The 15,611-nt window shown below is 37.7% G+C and overlaps 2 protein-coding genes across 2 annotated transcripts; one reads left to right on the top strand and one right to left on the bottom strand.

The window, feature by feature from the left end:
- On the bottom strand, positions 1 to 7,075 carry LOC125242580 (methylthioribose-1-phosphate isomerase). The gene is made up of 8 exons (XM_048151363.1): positions 6,935 to 7,075; positions 6,622 to 6,772; positions 6,277 to 6,375; positions 5,813 to 5,949; positions 4,480 to 4,688; positions 1,979 to 2,142; positions 1,452 to 1,653; positions 1 to 430 (listed from the first exon to the last, which is right to left on the bottom strand). The coding sequence occupies exons 2-8, from the start codon at positions 6,751 to 6,753 to the stop codon at positions 321 to 323; spliced, it is 1,053 nt and encodes a 350-aa protein (XP_048007320.1). The 5' UTR covers positions 6,754 to 6,772; positions 6,935 to 7,075; the 3' UTR covers positions 1 to 320.
- A 448-nt stretch (positions 7,076 to 7,523) lies between these two features.
- LOC125242582 (peptidyl-prolyl cis-trans isomerase-like) lies at positions 7,524 to 8,821 on the top strand. The gene is made up of 2 exons (XM_048151365.1): positions 7,524 to 7,702; positions 8,169 to 8,821. The coding sequence occupies exons 1-2, from the start codon at positions 7,634 to 7,636 to the stop codon at positions 8,595 to 8,597; spliced, it is 498 nt and encodes a 165-aa protein (XP_048007322.1). The 5' UTR covers positions 7,524 to 7,633; the 3' UTR covers positions 8,598 to 8,821.
- The last annotated feature ends 6,790 nt before the right edge of the window (positions 8,822 to 15,611 follow it).

The following is a 15,611-nucleotide window of genomic DNA, read 5'->3' as shown; positions in this document are numbered from 1 at the left end:
TTTAATAATTACGTTTCCTTTATTACGCAGCAGTAGAATAATATGGTCTATAGTAGGTTCTTAATTTTAATATATTACTATTGTATACTTTGAGCAGTGATAAGCTTGGTTATGAATTTATGACTTACATATTATAGATTATTCATAAAAAAAACATTAATATTCGTTATTTGATCACATGCATCTGCTGATGTCTAGTAAAAACACAATGGCTACAAAGATTAAATATTAATTATGTATGTATAAATGTTGTATAAATTACTTTTCTTAATAAACAATTGGTAAAATTGAAGGCACTGAATTAAGTATTTGTTTTTGCTTTACTTATATTCTTTTATTCTGTCGGGTGGGAAAACTCCCTTTTCTGTAATAATTCCCGTAATGAGGTTGGCTGGAGTGAGGTCGAAGGAGGGGTTCCAGCAATTGATTCCTGTGAATAGAAAAATATGGAGGATGTAATACTTTTAATAGGAATATAAAATTAGAATAATGAGTCATCTTATATGTCAAAAGCATGGTCTTTTCTGGCAGAAACCGTGCGACTTGACATATTATAGCTTTTTATTTAGTTACTCAAAAGGTCAAGTGGTTTTTAAGGGCTTTCTTAATTTGCGTAAGGATGTCCTACTTTAGCATTTGCTACTTAGAACTGGTAGTCTTGGTGTTTCGCCACAATAACAAAATGCTATGTGAGGAAATAATAAATATTCAATATACGATACTCGTCATACTCGTGAACGGGTGCCGTCTGTGAAGACCGGTCTGTTTAAGCTTACTGGGGCTATTATAACTTAGTAACTTTAATTCTAATTTTTATTAAATTAGGACACTTTGTTCGGTTCTCGTTTGTTTCCTTTCTTTTAGTGAATATTTTAAATATATGATTTTGACTCTTGGAGACCATATACATCTCTAAGGAGAATTAGATTAAGTATACATTTTATCTTTAGTTGTGACATAAGTCATTTGCACCTCTAAAGTAATTTTAGACTTTTTTTTGTATTTGTACTTTTTATATTTAGTGTAGTTCTTGGTTGTAATTCGACATTTAGAGACCTTCTACATTTCTAATTAATTGTATAGAGTTAACTTTAGTTAAAACTTAGAATTAGTATATAATAGTATCAATTGTAATTTCAATTCAATTTTAAATATTTTCTAAATGTGTACATGTGACGTGTAAAAGTGCCCCTGTGGCCTATTTGCTGAATAAATTATTTTGATTTTTTTTTTATAATACTGGGGCAGCAATTCTCTGTTCTCCAATATTTCCCTATCCAGGCGCTCTTCGATCTTGATTCGCTCGCTACACGCTAGCGACAGGTCTACGCAGGTGAAGGGCGCTGATTCGTAGAACGGAATGTAGTGATACTTCACCAGAATCACTAAATAGTATCTGAGTTCTCCTCTGTACACTAAGCCTAATAGAAAGAGAACATTAAATATAATACCTGGGGCAGCAATTCTATGTTCTCCGATGTGTGTCATTTCCCTGTCCGGGCGCTCTTCGATTTTAATTCGCTCGCCGGACGCTAGCGATAGGTCTACGGAGGTGAAGGGCGCTGCTACGTAGAACGGAACGTCGTGATACTTGGCTAGGATCGCTATTTGGTAGGTGCCGATTTTGTTTACGGTGTCCCCGTTGGCGGCGACCTGAAAAAAGAAAAAAAAATGTATTTAACAAAAGGAATCTTTTAGAACAATTATTTATAATCAACTTTCTATGGAAGACACACCCTTGCTACTCTTCTAGATAGTTTGCTATCATTATATTCTTTATTGCGATTTTCTGAAGATAATTGCAGGGACGCTTTATAGATCCGCGCGGCGACCATGCTGTCTACAACGAGTGTGGACGGGATATTCTAGTGAACCAGCTCGTAGGCTGTGTGCCACTCTCCTTTTTTGTATGGACCGGCCGCATTGGTAGTGTGTAACGATGTTAGATCATAAAACTGCGTCAAGCTACGTTACACACCCTGTCGGCCCCAACAACGACGGCACTGATCTTCCTGGAGCGCATCAGCGCGGCCACCATGCTATCCACGATGAGTGTGGACGGGATCTTCTCGTGAACTAGCTCGTAGGCTGTGAGCCGCGCGCCCTGGTTGTACGGACGGGTCTCAGTGCAGTATACTCGCTCTGAAATTTAGATGTGGTTTGATTAACTTACTGCAGTTACTTAATGCACAAATACAAACCTAAAAAAAATTTAGATTTTTTTGTAACATTACAAGAAGTGACCCTGGATCTAGTTTGTAGACAAGCATGACATATATGTAGATTTTACTCCTGGTATCAGTGCCCTGGCACGCCCTGGTAAGTAGTTATTATAGCATGAAGGCTTCATTGGCAATGAAAACGCTGATGAACTTGCCAAGGCCGGATCTGAAGACAACTTCATAGGTCCGGAACCTTATGTGGGCCTTTCACAAGGAACCATTAGAACAGCTATGAAAGACCAAACAAAGGCTAGTCACCAAAAAGAGTGGGATGCCCTGGTTGGTCTGAAGCATTCAAAGCTCTTTATGCAGGGGGTAGACTCTGGATGGAGCAAAAAGCTAGGGAAGCTAGGCAAAAGACAACTCCAAATTATAACGGGGGTGTTCACAGGCCATTACGGGGTCAAAGGAATTTTGGCCAAGATGGGACACGCCGACAACACTGATTGTCGCATGTGTGGCGAAGAGGAAGAGACCGTCAGAAATTTAATGTGTGAATGTCACGCCCTCGCCAGACAAAGAATGAAGAACTTTGGAGCAGGCTACCTGGCACCGAAGGACTTCAGAGAGCTACCCATGAGCCTCATCATCCGATACGTGGAGATGGTCGAGAAGCTCCTGAAAAGCTGAAGGATCTTAGGATCGTAGGGGGTAATTGCACAAAAGATCCCGATGGGTCGAAGTGTATCCGTAAGGGCCCCCGCAGATTTAAGATAAGATATTATAGCAGCAGTAAATTCTTATTATTATTATTTCGTTTTAGACAGGCAGCTGATGCTGGTACGCAGCGCCGGCCCGCGCACTCGATCAGGGTAGAGCGAGATATAGTTTTGGCGCCCCCTTCTTTAACCTTTTTTGGGGGTTCGATGCCAAAATGCTCATAGATTCGCTGTGACCATCTGAAACGTCACAACCATTTGACTAGGTAACTAAAATATTTCACATGTATGTGTACCGATAGGAATTGTAAGCGCGAGCGAAGCGAGCCCGAAACTTTTTCCTATAATTTATGGGGGGGGGGCTTGATTCTATAAAAACCCCTGTCTTTCATAGGACAAACGTACGCGAGCTTAATGTTTTCCTGTGCAGCGTGTTCATTGAGGAGTTCACTAGGACAAGAACAAATGGCTGTGATGAAACAAAAGAGGCCAAAGACCAAGCTCTGGCAGACCAAGAAACCAATAACTGATAACAGTCGGATTTGAGCTTTAGTTGAGGGCCAAGGCAAGGCATGGGACAGAAAAGCAAATGCAGCAATAGCCAACTTGGACAGATATTGAGAAGTCGAGAAGTTCGACTCTAATTGCAGAACTGCAGAAGAGCAAAAGAGCTTGGAATTAAATAGGTTAATTATGCTCTCATGTTATTCGGCCTTTAGCATATTTTGGGGTATTTGGATTATTAGAAGTGCGTTTATCATCAAGCTTACACTCCTTTGACTCATACAAAATTGCGCCTCTGTGAGACGTTTTGCGCCTTTGGCTTTAAGAGCAACTCCGCTTTGAATTGCGAATAAACACTGAGCGTTTGGATAGCGACGTAACATTGTCGTTCGGCCTCGCAACAATGTAGTTCGTCAAGAGCTATAGAAACATCTTTCGCGGCGCCCTAGCAACAGTAGCAACAGCTCCCACCTTATGAATATTGTACATGGTGGCATCGTGGTGCAACGGTGCATACATACAACATACATACAATCACGCCTGTATCCCATAAAGGGGTAGGCAGAGCACATGAAACTACTAAAGCTTCAGTGCCACTCTTGGCAAATAAAGGGTTGAAAAAAAAAACGAAACAAACGACGAAACGGTGCAACTTTTCAGATAATCTGAATCACAAATCTAGATTTTCAATATCTGAATAAAATTCATTTCCGGCTCCTCTCGCCACTTTGGGCTATGTATGCGCCCACGCAATGGCAATTTTGGCGCCCCCTTACCATTCGGCGCCTAGAGCGGCCGCTCCACTCGCTCTACCCTTAATCCGGCCCTGCTGGTACGTCTAAATCATAGTTCACTTTGCACGATTTCACTACTTAGATAGTTTGTCTAGTCTATTTTTAAATTGATTAACACTGGTAGAGTTCACAACTTCAGAGGGTAATTTGTTCCAAGCTTGCACTATTCTGTTTGTAATGTCTTAGTCAGTATGACTCTGAGTCAATTAATTTTCTCGCGTCTGTCTGTGTCGTCTGTAGTCAATGTTATGTTTAAGTATGATTTTTTCTGTTATGTACTGTTGCTGTGGATTATCTCACCTAGTCTTTTAGACTCATGAAGCGACCGTATGACGCCCAGCGCCGTGCCATACCCCGCCGTCGCAAGGGAGCCCGTATTGCAATGCGTGAGCACTCGCACCGAACCCTCGCCTTCAATATTCTTCAAAATAGCCTCTGAGCCATATTTGCCTATGGCTTTGTTGTCCGCTATGTCTTTGCTGAGCATACCTTCTATGTTGGTGATGAACCTGTATAGTAAAGAAAGTAAAGATAAAATAAGAGTTAGTTGTAAGCTGTAGTTACAATATGAGTAATTACTTTTACTAATTAAACTAAGGTTTACTAATTATATGTATCTTTGAACATTAAAAGGCAACAATTACAATTTGTGTAAGATGAAAAAATTTAATATAGTCTTTACATTGGATAATTCATAATGTAGTATGTAAATTTTGAGAGAATAAGTTCATATAATTTTTTTTGAAAACATGTTTTAACATTCAAAATTAGTATTGGAAGCATAAAGATTTAATGTGGTTCAACTTTGAGTAGGAGTAGAAAGCCAGTCGTTTTTAACCGCCTTCCAAATCTCAAAGGAAGGGGTTATCAAGTCGTCTGTATGTTTTTTTTTTTTTTTTTTAATGTTTGTTCCTCGATATCTCCTTCGTTACTAGACCGATTTTGAAAATTTTTTTTTTATTAAATGTATATGCATACAGATTGGTCCCATTTTTCTCAGAACCCAGTTCTGATGATGGGATCCTGGAGAAATCGAGGGAACTCCTCAAATCTGAAAGGCAAACATATGGTGATTTTTGTGTTTTTAAAGGAACAGCATGCATTTACGTACGGAACAGTGACATTTGGTGCAGTGGAACTCCTGATGATGGTCAGAATGGAACTCCTCAAATCTGAACGGCACACTTATAGTGACTTTGGTATTTTTATAAGAACAGCATGCACTTACGTCCAGAACAGTGATATTTGGTGCAGTGGAATTACTGATGATGGTCAGAACGGAACTCCTCAAATCTGAACGGCACACTTATAGTGACTTTGGTATTTTTATAAGAACAGCATGCACTTACGTCCAGAACAGTGACATTTGGTGCAGTGGAACTGCTGATGAAGAGTGAGCCGCCCCTGGTTAGAGTTCCGTTCTGATAATCATTCTCATCTGTAAGTACTTCAGAATCATCCAGATTTCAAAATTGGTTCAGAAATGACGGAGATATCGAATAACAAACATTAAAAATATACAGACGAATTGATAACATAATCCAACATTTGAAAGTATTTATCACCAGAACCCCAAAGGAAGGCGGTTTTTTTTTTTTTCTTAAAAATTATTATAAATACATTGTATACCAACTTCTCTTTAAATTCCTCAGGTGAAACATCTTCATTGGCACTCAGACTATTAGCTAAATTTATAAGTTCATCGGCTGCCAGTTTAATATTAACAGCTGTTGGTCGGGCGGACACCAGGTAGTTCAGTTTACCTTCAATCTGCAAGTGGAAATGGTGCCAACTACAAATACTAATTACGAGCATCGGTACACATGCCAATTTGTCAAATGTAACTGAAAGTTGAGTCCTGTAAATGATGGGATATATAAATAGTACATCAATATTAAGTATAAATAGCTATGATTCTACATACATACCTCACACAAGTGCACAATGTCAAAATTGCCTCCTACAAAATGTTGAGTATATCCTTAGCATGTAACATGAACTTGATAAAGCTGTAGGTAGAGTACCCATCTATTGCCCATGAACCTTCAGGATTATAAAATTACCAGCAATTATTTTCATAGAAAATTTAGGCCTTACCTCTTGTCGCATTATCTTTTTGTCCAAACTGTTGTCCTTTAATAACTCTATTGCTAGCGATAGACAACCAACAATTGCTATTGCTGGTGCACCACGCACCTGTAAATGAAAATGTTTACAATTGTTTTATTTTTATGTTCCTTTCAGTGGCCTATTTAATTTCAGTCTAATGATTGTTATACATGATTCTAAAAATACCATGAGATAACTTCAATATGCGTAGACTACTAAGGACATTATATTTGTTAATTCAGGTCAAACACTTGTTTTTTAAATGTTGCTTTATTATTTTAATATATTACATAATAATTAGTATTTCAGCCATGTACATTTTAGCCAAATTACCTGCATTTTATTAATCACCCTCCATCCATCTTCCACACCTTGAACTTTAACATATCTGGTCTGGAGAGGCAATAGCAGTTGGTCCAAAATTTCCAGCTTTCCCCTTTCATATTTAACTGATTCCAAACTCATTTTATGAAAAAAATAATATCTGAAATGAAGTGCAAATACTATGGCATGACACTATAAGACCGATGATTCTCGTGACCAATTAAGGCCCACGGCTGATAAGAGATTCATCTCATACAAATTATGATAAGGGCGAAGATAACCTTTTTAAGCTTACGATTTATATGGGATAAATTACACTCACTTGTTTAAATACGTGGCAAGATTAGAACCTTAAATACGGATATAAAACCATTTATTATATTTATTTGCAATATAAACTTGCAGAAGTTCTAAATAAGCAAAAATACAAAAAATAAACAAAAATTAGAATTTTCAACTACTTGCTCAAGTGACAGTGACAGGATCAGCGGCAGGTTGACGCATATCAATTTGCAAACACGTTTCGCGCCACGAGTAGTATTTTTTTAAGATTTAGGAGAAGTATAGGATAGCTGAACCCGGAAATGTTTACATTTTTTGTACATATTACTATTAAAATTGAGTTAAGAAACCCTATTTTTTGCATTTCACATATAGATTTATTTATTTTGACAGGTTGTTATGTGTTTTGCAGGATAAATGTTTTCATATACTTGGTGTCTGAATCATTGTAGTTATATTTTTTGTAATAAAATGTTTTCAAAACATAGTAAAGTACATTTTAAAACGATTCATAATAGTTACAATTCTAAACAAATTCATTTTTTATGTTAATTCAAAAAGTGTAGCATAAGCCTAATGCGCAGAACAAGTTGAGCGTTTTTTTGAACGGAACACTTTACTTTGTCTATGCTTCATTCCTTTTCCGCCCGGCATTGACGAGGGACGCAGTCGTACCGTGCGCCATTGTGGTTATACCAAGAGAGAAAAATTAAGGTAGTTTTCGTTAAACTACAAGAAAATGTCTCTACCGCGAGTTTTCTTCGATGTTGCTGCCGACGGCAGTTCAATGGGACGTATTGTTATCGAAGTAAGTTACTCGTATTTTTTTCTTTCCGGCCGGCGTGACCGGCCACGCTTTTTCTGGAAGCCGCTTAGCTTACAGCTTAGTATCAGTTTATGAAACTTGTCTTATTTAAGATTTCTACCTACTTTCTCAAATCTATTAATTAAAACTTTAATGCAGTCTTAACATACATTACAGTATCAGTTACAATTTACCTACTTATCATCCCATTATAGGAATGTAGTCATCATAATTAATTCCTTGTCGACCATTACCTCTATCGTGTGAAGGTCATATATACCGCTTTTGTTAGGTACCACTAAGTCGAGATTTCCTTTTAAGACTTGATGATAGATCGTCCATTATTACAGAATATGTAACTTTGAGAATGATGAGGCATTTTTGATAGGAAAATTTGGGCTTCATCAGTACATGTGTTTTTAAATCGTGTATTTTTTTAGCTAAATGCGTGGTGTTTCTATTGTTTCAGTTGAGAACAGATGTTACCCCTAAGACTTGTGAAAACTTCCGCGCCCTTTGCACCGGCGAGAAGGGCTTCGGTTACAAGGGCTCCACTTTCCACCGCGTCATCCCCAACTTCATGTTGCAAGGTGGCGATTTTACTAACCACAATGGCACTGGCGGAAAATCCATCTACGGTGAGAAATTCGCTGATGAAAACTTCGTCCTGAAGCACACCGGACCTGGTGTCATGTCCATGGCCAATGCTGGCCCCAACACTAATGGATCCCAATTTTTCATCACCACCGTGAAGACTTCCTGGTTGGACGGCAGACACGTCGTCTTCGGAAACGTGGTTGAGGGTATGGACATTGTCAAGCAAGTTGAAGCCTTGGGCTCCCAGTCTGGAAAGCCCTCCAAGAAGGTCACCATCTCCGACTGTGGACAACTGTCCTAACTCAACTCCACAGACGATTATGTATTAAAATTTAATATGATATCTTAAGTTTTAACATAATGTCCTCCCAAATGTAAAACCTTCCCAGTCATAAAGAGAAATATGAAATAAAGTTAACTAATGGGTCATTCCAATTACGTTAAGAATTTATAGCTGTGTTTAGGTCGCAACGACTTTATTTCTGTGCATTGTCTATTCATAATAAATTAACTTATACAATAAAACTTGTTTTCTTTGAAAACACACATTTTTGCATATGCTGCTTGTACATGAGCATCCAAAAATAAATGTGTAGGCATATAATTATTGACTTTACTTATACATACATGAAATGTTTCCCAAAATATTGTTCATCTTGTCACTTTTTTGTAAGAAGTCTTTATACTTGTATGAACGCATTTAAAAAATATTTTTCATGTAATGCCTGGAAGTACAAATGGTTCAGAGTAAGCCCGAAAAGTCGAAATTTTAAAGATGAGTGTAATATGTACTTGTGAAAAAACGCTCGCATGTTAGTTGGGACGTGGTTCTAGTAGTCAGTTAGTCACATACAAAACTATTGCGTAAACTGACCGCGTTGTCTGTTGAAAACGTGCATATACAAGCTGCTTTATTGTTTGCCAACAACAGGCCGAAATATGATACCTTTTATATCCTTTCAACGTGAGCTCCCTTTGCTTTGTCAAGACTAGGGTCTTTGTTTTAGGCTCAGTTATACTGATTAACATGTTTCATCCAAATGCGTCACGTTTATTGCTAACTTCCTTTTTGAAAAAATCCAATTCTGAATGTTACTGTTAACGATGAACTTGAGATAGGTGTCGTTCGATCATCGCATTGCGTCACACGACAACATTGAACGTTACAGCATGTAAACAATTCTTATCTCGCCTCTGCCTGTAAAATATTCCACTGCAAGGGCGTGGCGCTACACCTACACCTACGACTGCATGACTGTGTGACAGCAACCGCGTGGCCATCAGTAGGTAGGTATAAATGCATCGGAATGAAGCCTATAATAGAACTGGAAGCCAATTCGACCTGCCAACATCATCGGCGGGTCAACATCCTATTTTCAGCTGAATACTCCAGTACTGAAAATAGCTATCATGCCATTTGACACTTCCTTCACTTATTTTTCCTCACGTTTCGAGTCGTATCAAACCGGAATGTGTGTAGGTATCTCAGTAAAAAAAAAACGATTAGGTAATAACCGATGATAGTAGACGCTATATCAAGGTCAAAGCTGTATCATATAGCTACATTATATTTATACTTGCTGTTAGTCGAATACCTTCACTTGCGTGTGATCAACATTGCCCGACGTTTTAATATAGGCACCTGATTTTAGTTTTCATAGTGATAGTAGGTACTAGGTAGCCGATACGATAGGTATGTAGGTGCCAAAGAGTCTTTAAGACGAAGTTCGGCCTGGCCAGCCATATTAGAGCCCATAACAGGCGTAATCCATAGTTGCTGAGGTCGCCATCGCCGAAATCGGTGAGGAGGACTATTTATGTAGGTAAACAGTATTGAGTGATTCATAACATAAATTAATATGTTAGGTATTAAATGGGTGATTCTCTGTAAGGATGTTCAACAAACAGTCCCCTGGCAATGATTTTTTGAAATATTTATTAATGAAATCCTAAATAGTTAGTATAATTTAATAAAACCCATTTGCCTTAATTAAATTATACAAACTATTTCTGATTTTATAAATAAAATCATTGCCAGGGGACTGTTTGTTGAACATCCTTACAGAGAATCACCCAAATAACTTAATCTCACCGCCCCTTTAACTGTATTAGGGCCACTTGCACCAACAAAAATGGAGGGTTAACCCACCATTTTATATTCTATATATATATAAATCTTTTATTTCGAGGTTCCGCTCTCGACTGTTTCCTCCTTCAAAACTTATTTAAATGAAACACTGAAATAATCTGTGTCTGTCTGTTTAGATTTTTTGGCTAATTGTAACCGATCTTGAGTATCACACCTTTTTTGAGCCGTATTGAAAAAGGCCGTTTTTTTAGGGTTCCGTAGTCAACTAGGAACCCTTATAGTTTCGCCATGTCTGTCTGTCCGTCCGTCCGTCCGTCCGTCCGTCCGTCCGTCCGTCCGTCCGTCCGTCCGCGGATAATCTCAGTAACCGTTAGCACTAGAAAGCTGAAATTTGATACCAATATGTATATCAATTACGCCAACAAAGTGCAAAAATAAAAAGTGGAAAAAAATGTTTCATTAGGGCACCCCCCCTACATGTAAAGTGGGGGCTGATATTTTTTTTCATTCCAACCCCAACGTGTGATATATCGTTGGATAGGTATTAAAAAATGAATAAGGGTTTACTAAGATCGTTTTTTGATAATATTAATATTTTTGGAAATAATCGCTCCTAAAGGAAAAAAAAGTGCGTCCCCCCCCCTCTAACTTTTGAACCATATGTTTAAAAAATATGAAAAAAATCACAAAAGTAGAACTTTATAAATACTTTCTAGGAAAATTGTTTTGAACTTGATAGGTTCAGTAGTTTTTGAGAAAAATACGGAAAACTACGGAACCCTACACTGAGCGTGGCCCGACTAGGGCTTCCAAATACCGGACCTTATCCAATACCGGTATTCATTCCGGTATTGGCGATTTCAATACCGGGATCCCGGGATCCCGGTATTGAAATCGCGAAAATGTAAAAAACAAGTAATTTGCTTCAAATAACAAATTTTATTCGAAATCTTGTTTGTTACTTTTCATGAGTGTTATACTACAGCGAAATCTTGCCAATCCGACTCAGTGATGACTCATTTCGAACTTCATATGTTTCGATTTCAACCCAAAACGGTTCGCAAACTTATGTGGCCAAGTCGGTTCAACTTCTATTGTAAGTATACATAGTTCAAAGGGCTACGCCCCGTGCTAGTTATTTTTGTTATGAGTGGGACTTAGGACGCGGTGTAAAAGCAAGCGGGAAAGAGCGCCAGAATCACTATCGGTCGAATGGTCATTTTGCAGAAAACTTGGTTGGCATTATTACAACCACCCACGCATAAGATACATTTGACAGAATATTGTTTTACAGAACGTTACTCGATATCGTATAGCATATATAATCGTGTAGCATACTATGACATGATCAGAATTTTACACGCTATCAAAAAGGAAGTACTGCCCCAGAGGGTTCACTATTATCTGGCAGAAACTTTTTACGCATATATTTGATTCGTATAATAATTCTTGGCAGAAGTCAAGTTTGGCAGAAACACCTTACGCAGAATATGCTTTGGCACAAATCATTTCGCAGATTTTTGTAATACCGAATCGTCTGTTGTCATAATGTTGATGAGCATAATAGTCTTCTAGTCGAACAATACATTTGCAGATAATATTTGTGCATAATATTTAGGCGGCATAAAGTTGTAATTTGCTATTTGATAGCGAGTTGGATGTGTTGGGGATGCAAGATACCTAACACTCCTCCTCGCTTCGCTCGTCGTCGTACCTAACGGTGACTCTGGGGCACTTTTTCTTTTCTGATAGCGAGTAATAATTCTGCTAATGTAATATTATGCTATAAGATTATTATGGTACATACAATTATGCTAAACCAAAGTCGACCAAAGTAATGTTCTGTAAAACAATATTCTGCCAAATGTATCTTATGCGTGGTAGTAATAATGCCAACTAAGTTTTCTGCGAAATTACCATTCGACCGAAAGTGTTTCTGCGAAACATGTTATGCGAAGTATGTTTTGGACTAAAATTATTCTGCCAGATGAAGGTAACCCGCCCCAGAGTCACCGTTAGGTGTGACCCGTGTGACGACGAGCGAAATGAGGAGGAGTGTTAGGTATCTTGCATCCACACCCCAACACATCCAACTCGCTACTTATCAAAAAGCAAACTGCAACATTATGCAGCCGAAACACAGCCGAAATACACAAATATTATCTGCTACAGTATTGTTCGACTAGAAGACTATTATGCACATCAACATTATGACAACAGACAATTCGGGTATTACAAAAATCTGCGAAATGATTTATGCCAAAACATATTCTGCGTAAGATGTTTCTGCCAATCGCGACTTATGCCAAGAACTTTTATACGAATCAAACATATGCGAAAAAAGTTTCTGCAAGACAATAGTGAACCGATTCTGTAAGTTTGATATCGCCACCATATCGGACATTTCGCAAGAAGACGCGGCCAGCCATAGCAAATTAGCAAACCATGTTTTCTGCCAAATCGATCTCTTTAGGCTCGTGCGGAATAGAACCTTGTAGTTCAGTAGGTAATCTTTTACATTTTATAGTGTGTTAATGGTGTAATTGTACTGTAGATTTGACTATAATATCACTTTATTAAATAACAAGACACATCATTGACTTTTGAAACTAGAACATGAGATGATTTCTTTTTGGAAACACATTGTTATATTTTTAATCAATATCTGTGGTACAATTTAGTGGTATTTTTGTTTTTAGTGGCGCTAGAGGCGCTAAAGCACTAATAAAGTAAATCCCAAAAAAGCTAAATTGTCCCACATACATAATTTTATTATAAATCACATTAAGAAATAATCAAAATCAAAAAGATTACTTCGCGGAATAGGAACACTTAATCTACGGATTAGAAAAGTAATTTTCTTGATTTTGATAGTTCAAATTTCCCAATTTACTTATAGGCAATGTTACGGCAAAGTTTTGCGCTAGAGTTCAACACATTAACGCACATGTAAAGTAAACCATAGAGTAGCGACGTTAATCGTTATACGTTAGTTCGTATGCATTAACCAATTTTTTGAAAAGTTATATCTATGGTATAGATGCATCAGGGCGATTTGTTTACAGAGGGTCTGTGACCTGTTGCAACTACGTTTGACGTGTTGCTTCTCTGTCACACTTACGTGCGAATTCACAAGTGCGACAAATGTGTCAAAAAAGGTTCGCGACAGGCCCTCCTCAATGAATGCTTTTGACACGTATCTTCATGTAGGTAATCATCGAAAAACTATCATTTTCATACAAATATTGTAAAAACACCAAACAGAGAATGTGCTAAATCGAGAAACGAGAGCAAGAAGCAAGATTTACGCGTGTAGCGACATCATGATGCAGAAATTTTACGTTTTTGATGAGTAATTTACGTTCATTTGGCAAAATTTGTTAGTTTCTAAAAATACCATCCCGGTATTACTAAATTAAATACCGGTATTGAAATGTGCCCAAAAAATCCCGGGATCCGGAGATACCGGTATCCCGGTATTGGAAGCCGGTATTGACACGCTCCCGGTTTTTTAGAAATTTGTGATTGGCTCTAGGTCTTTTAAAATCAAAAGAATCAAAACGGTCCGACACAGATAAAATAATAATAATTATACTGTATTGAAGCATTGCTCTATGACCTGTATCGTATCGTCTTAACGGTGACAGACGGTTTGATGCAACCGGCCCTAAAAACGAATGCTTATTAGCTCATAGAAAATTTGATTTATATGCGCCTTTTTCTAGTGTCTTGCTTGACCGCCTATAAAAATGAAATTGCTATGCTATTAACATTTCTGAATAAGGTTCTCTTATATCAGGGATGTAGGTAACGAGGTATGCCGAGGAAATAATTACACAAAGTCTCGATAGTAATTTAATTTCTTCTAACTACTTATTAAATAGTTGATTTATTGCTACATAGGTAAAACTGGCGAAAACCAAGTGACCAAGAGCAACTGTTACATAGAATCGTCCCACGATAAGTCTGCATAGATTTTAATAGCCCCGCCTCTGCAAGGGTTAAGTAAACGTCATAATTTCATCAAAGTTTGACGTTTAAAATAACATCTGCACTGGCGAGGGTGTGAAAATCATTGCAAACTTATCGTGGGACGATTCTACCTACGTAATTCTAATTATTAGCTATTAGTACCTACTACTCAAGTTAGGATGAACTAATTAACTTATGGAATAGAGGAGTCTTTGCATTTCAATAAACGAAAACGACTCTACATTAAAATATTCTCGTTTCAGATAACAAATATTGACATGCCGAGTAATTAGGCAAATTTAATGCACAGTCAATAATTGAATTTAAATATAGGTAATTAAATTCAATTATTGACTGATATGGTGAATTAGATTTGACTTCCGCCGCCCTTGGCAGTGTTTGATGTTGCCTCGCGTGCTAGTGTGTTGTTATTTTCTGTGTAAAAGTCGACACAAAAAAGGTTTCTTCTATGTATAAGTATAATTCTTATAATTCTGTTCAGTAATCAATCGATCGTCACTGATCGCGGAATATGCGGGCAGGGCCGTAGCCAGAATTAAATTTAAGGTAGGTTATTATCAGCTGGAGTGTAGGTAATACCGTCCAATATAGTGCTACATTTTTAAGGGGTTTAAGATAGAGCATTGCCCCACAACCCCCTCTAGCTACGGCCCTGATGCCGGGGATAGGTACAGGTACGACTGGGGCAAACTAGTATAAATTGACCTCGGTTTTTTTTTAAATAAACGGAATCGTGAACCAGCTGTGACATCTGTTTTCATAACTTATCTCTTTCTTACGCGAAGAGCATAGCTCAAGTTTTTATATTAATTAAAGGAAAAATGGAAAAAGTACATTTCCGGCGGGACTCGAACCCGCATCAACCCCGCTGGTTCGCACTAGGCAATAGTTGAGTCTGGTTGGAGTCCCGTCGGAAGAGTATTTTTTTTCATTTTTTCTTTAATAAAAAAAAAAAACTTGAAGTAGGTGTACCTATTGTTAGGGGACGTTTCAGATTGTTAAAAATTGATTGAGCATATAATTAATAGCTCAGCTGTCATTTGTGTTTGTAACAGTTCGGTTGATAATGATAATAAGTATAATGTTACCGAATCTGTAAGTAACAATCAAGATGGTATCCTAAATTAACTCTTTAATATATAAGTAGGTACTATCAGCAGCAAAATTGGATGGCGAATTTATCAATGAATTCATTCATAATTTCTCCATGCACTTTTGCAGCTGATAGTACAT

Source organism: Leguminivora glycinivorella, chromosome 3 (assembly GCF_023078275.1).
Source record: "Leguminivora glycinivorella isolate SPB_JAAS2020 chromosome 3, LegGlyc_1.1, whole genome shotgun sequence".
Classification (NCBI taxonomy): domain Eukaryota; kingdom Metazoa; phylum Arthropoda; class Insecta; order Lepidoptera; family Tortricidae; genus Leguminivora; species Leguminivora glycinivorella.
The sequence above is the reverse complement of the archived record's forward strand: the minus strand, read 5'-3'. Positions and strand labels throughout refer to the sequence as shown.

Bases quoted from the DNA above. Each gene is read 5' to 3' on its own strand.
- LOC125242582 (XM_048151365.1), top strand. From the start codon at position 7,634: ATGTCTCTACCGCGAGTTTTCTTCGATGTTGCTGCCGACGGCAGTTCA. The intron at 7,703-8,168 runs GTAAGTTACTCG...CTATTGTTTCAG, and splicing joins TGGGACGTATTGTTATCGAA to TTGAGAACAGATGTTACCCC.
- LOC125242580 (XM_048151363.1), bottom strand. From the start codon at position 6,753: ATGAGTTTGGAATCAGTTAAATATGAAAGGGGAAAGCTGGAAATTTTG. The intron at 6,376-6,621 runs GTAATTTGGCTA...TTTCATTTACAG, and splicing joins GGGTGATTAATAAAATGCAG to GTGCGTGGTGCACCAGCAAT. The intron at 2,143-4,479 runs GTGAGATAATCC...TCTAAATTTCAG, and splicing joins TCATGAGTCTAAAAGACTAG to AGCGAGTATACTGCACTGAG.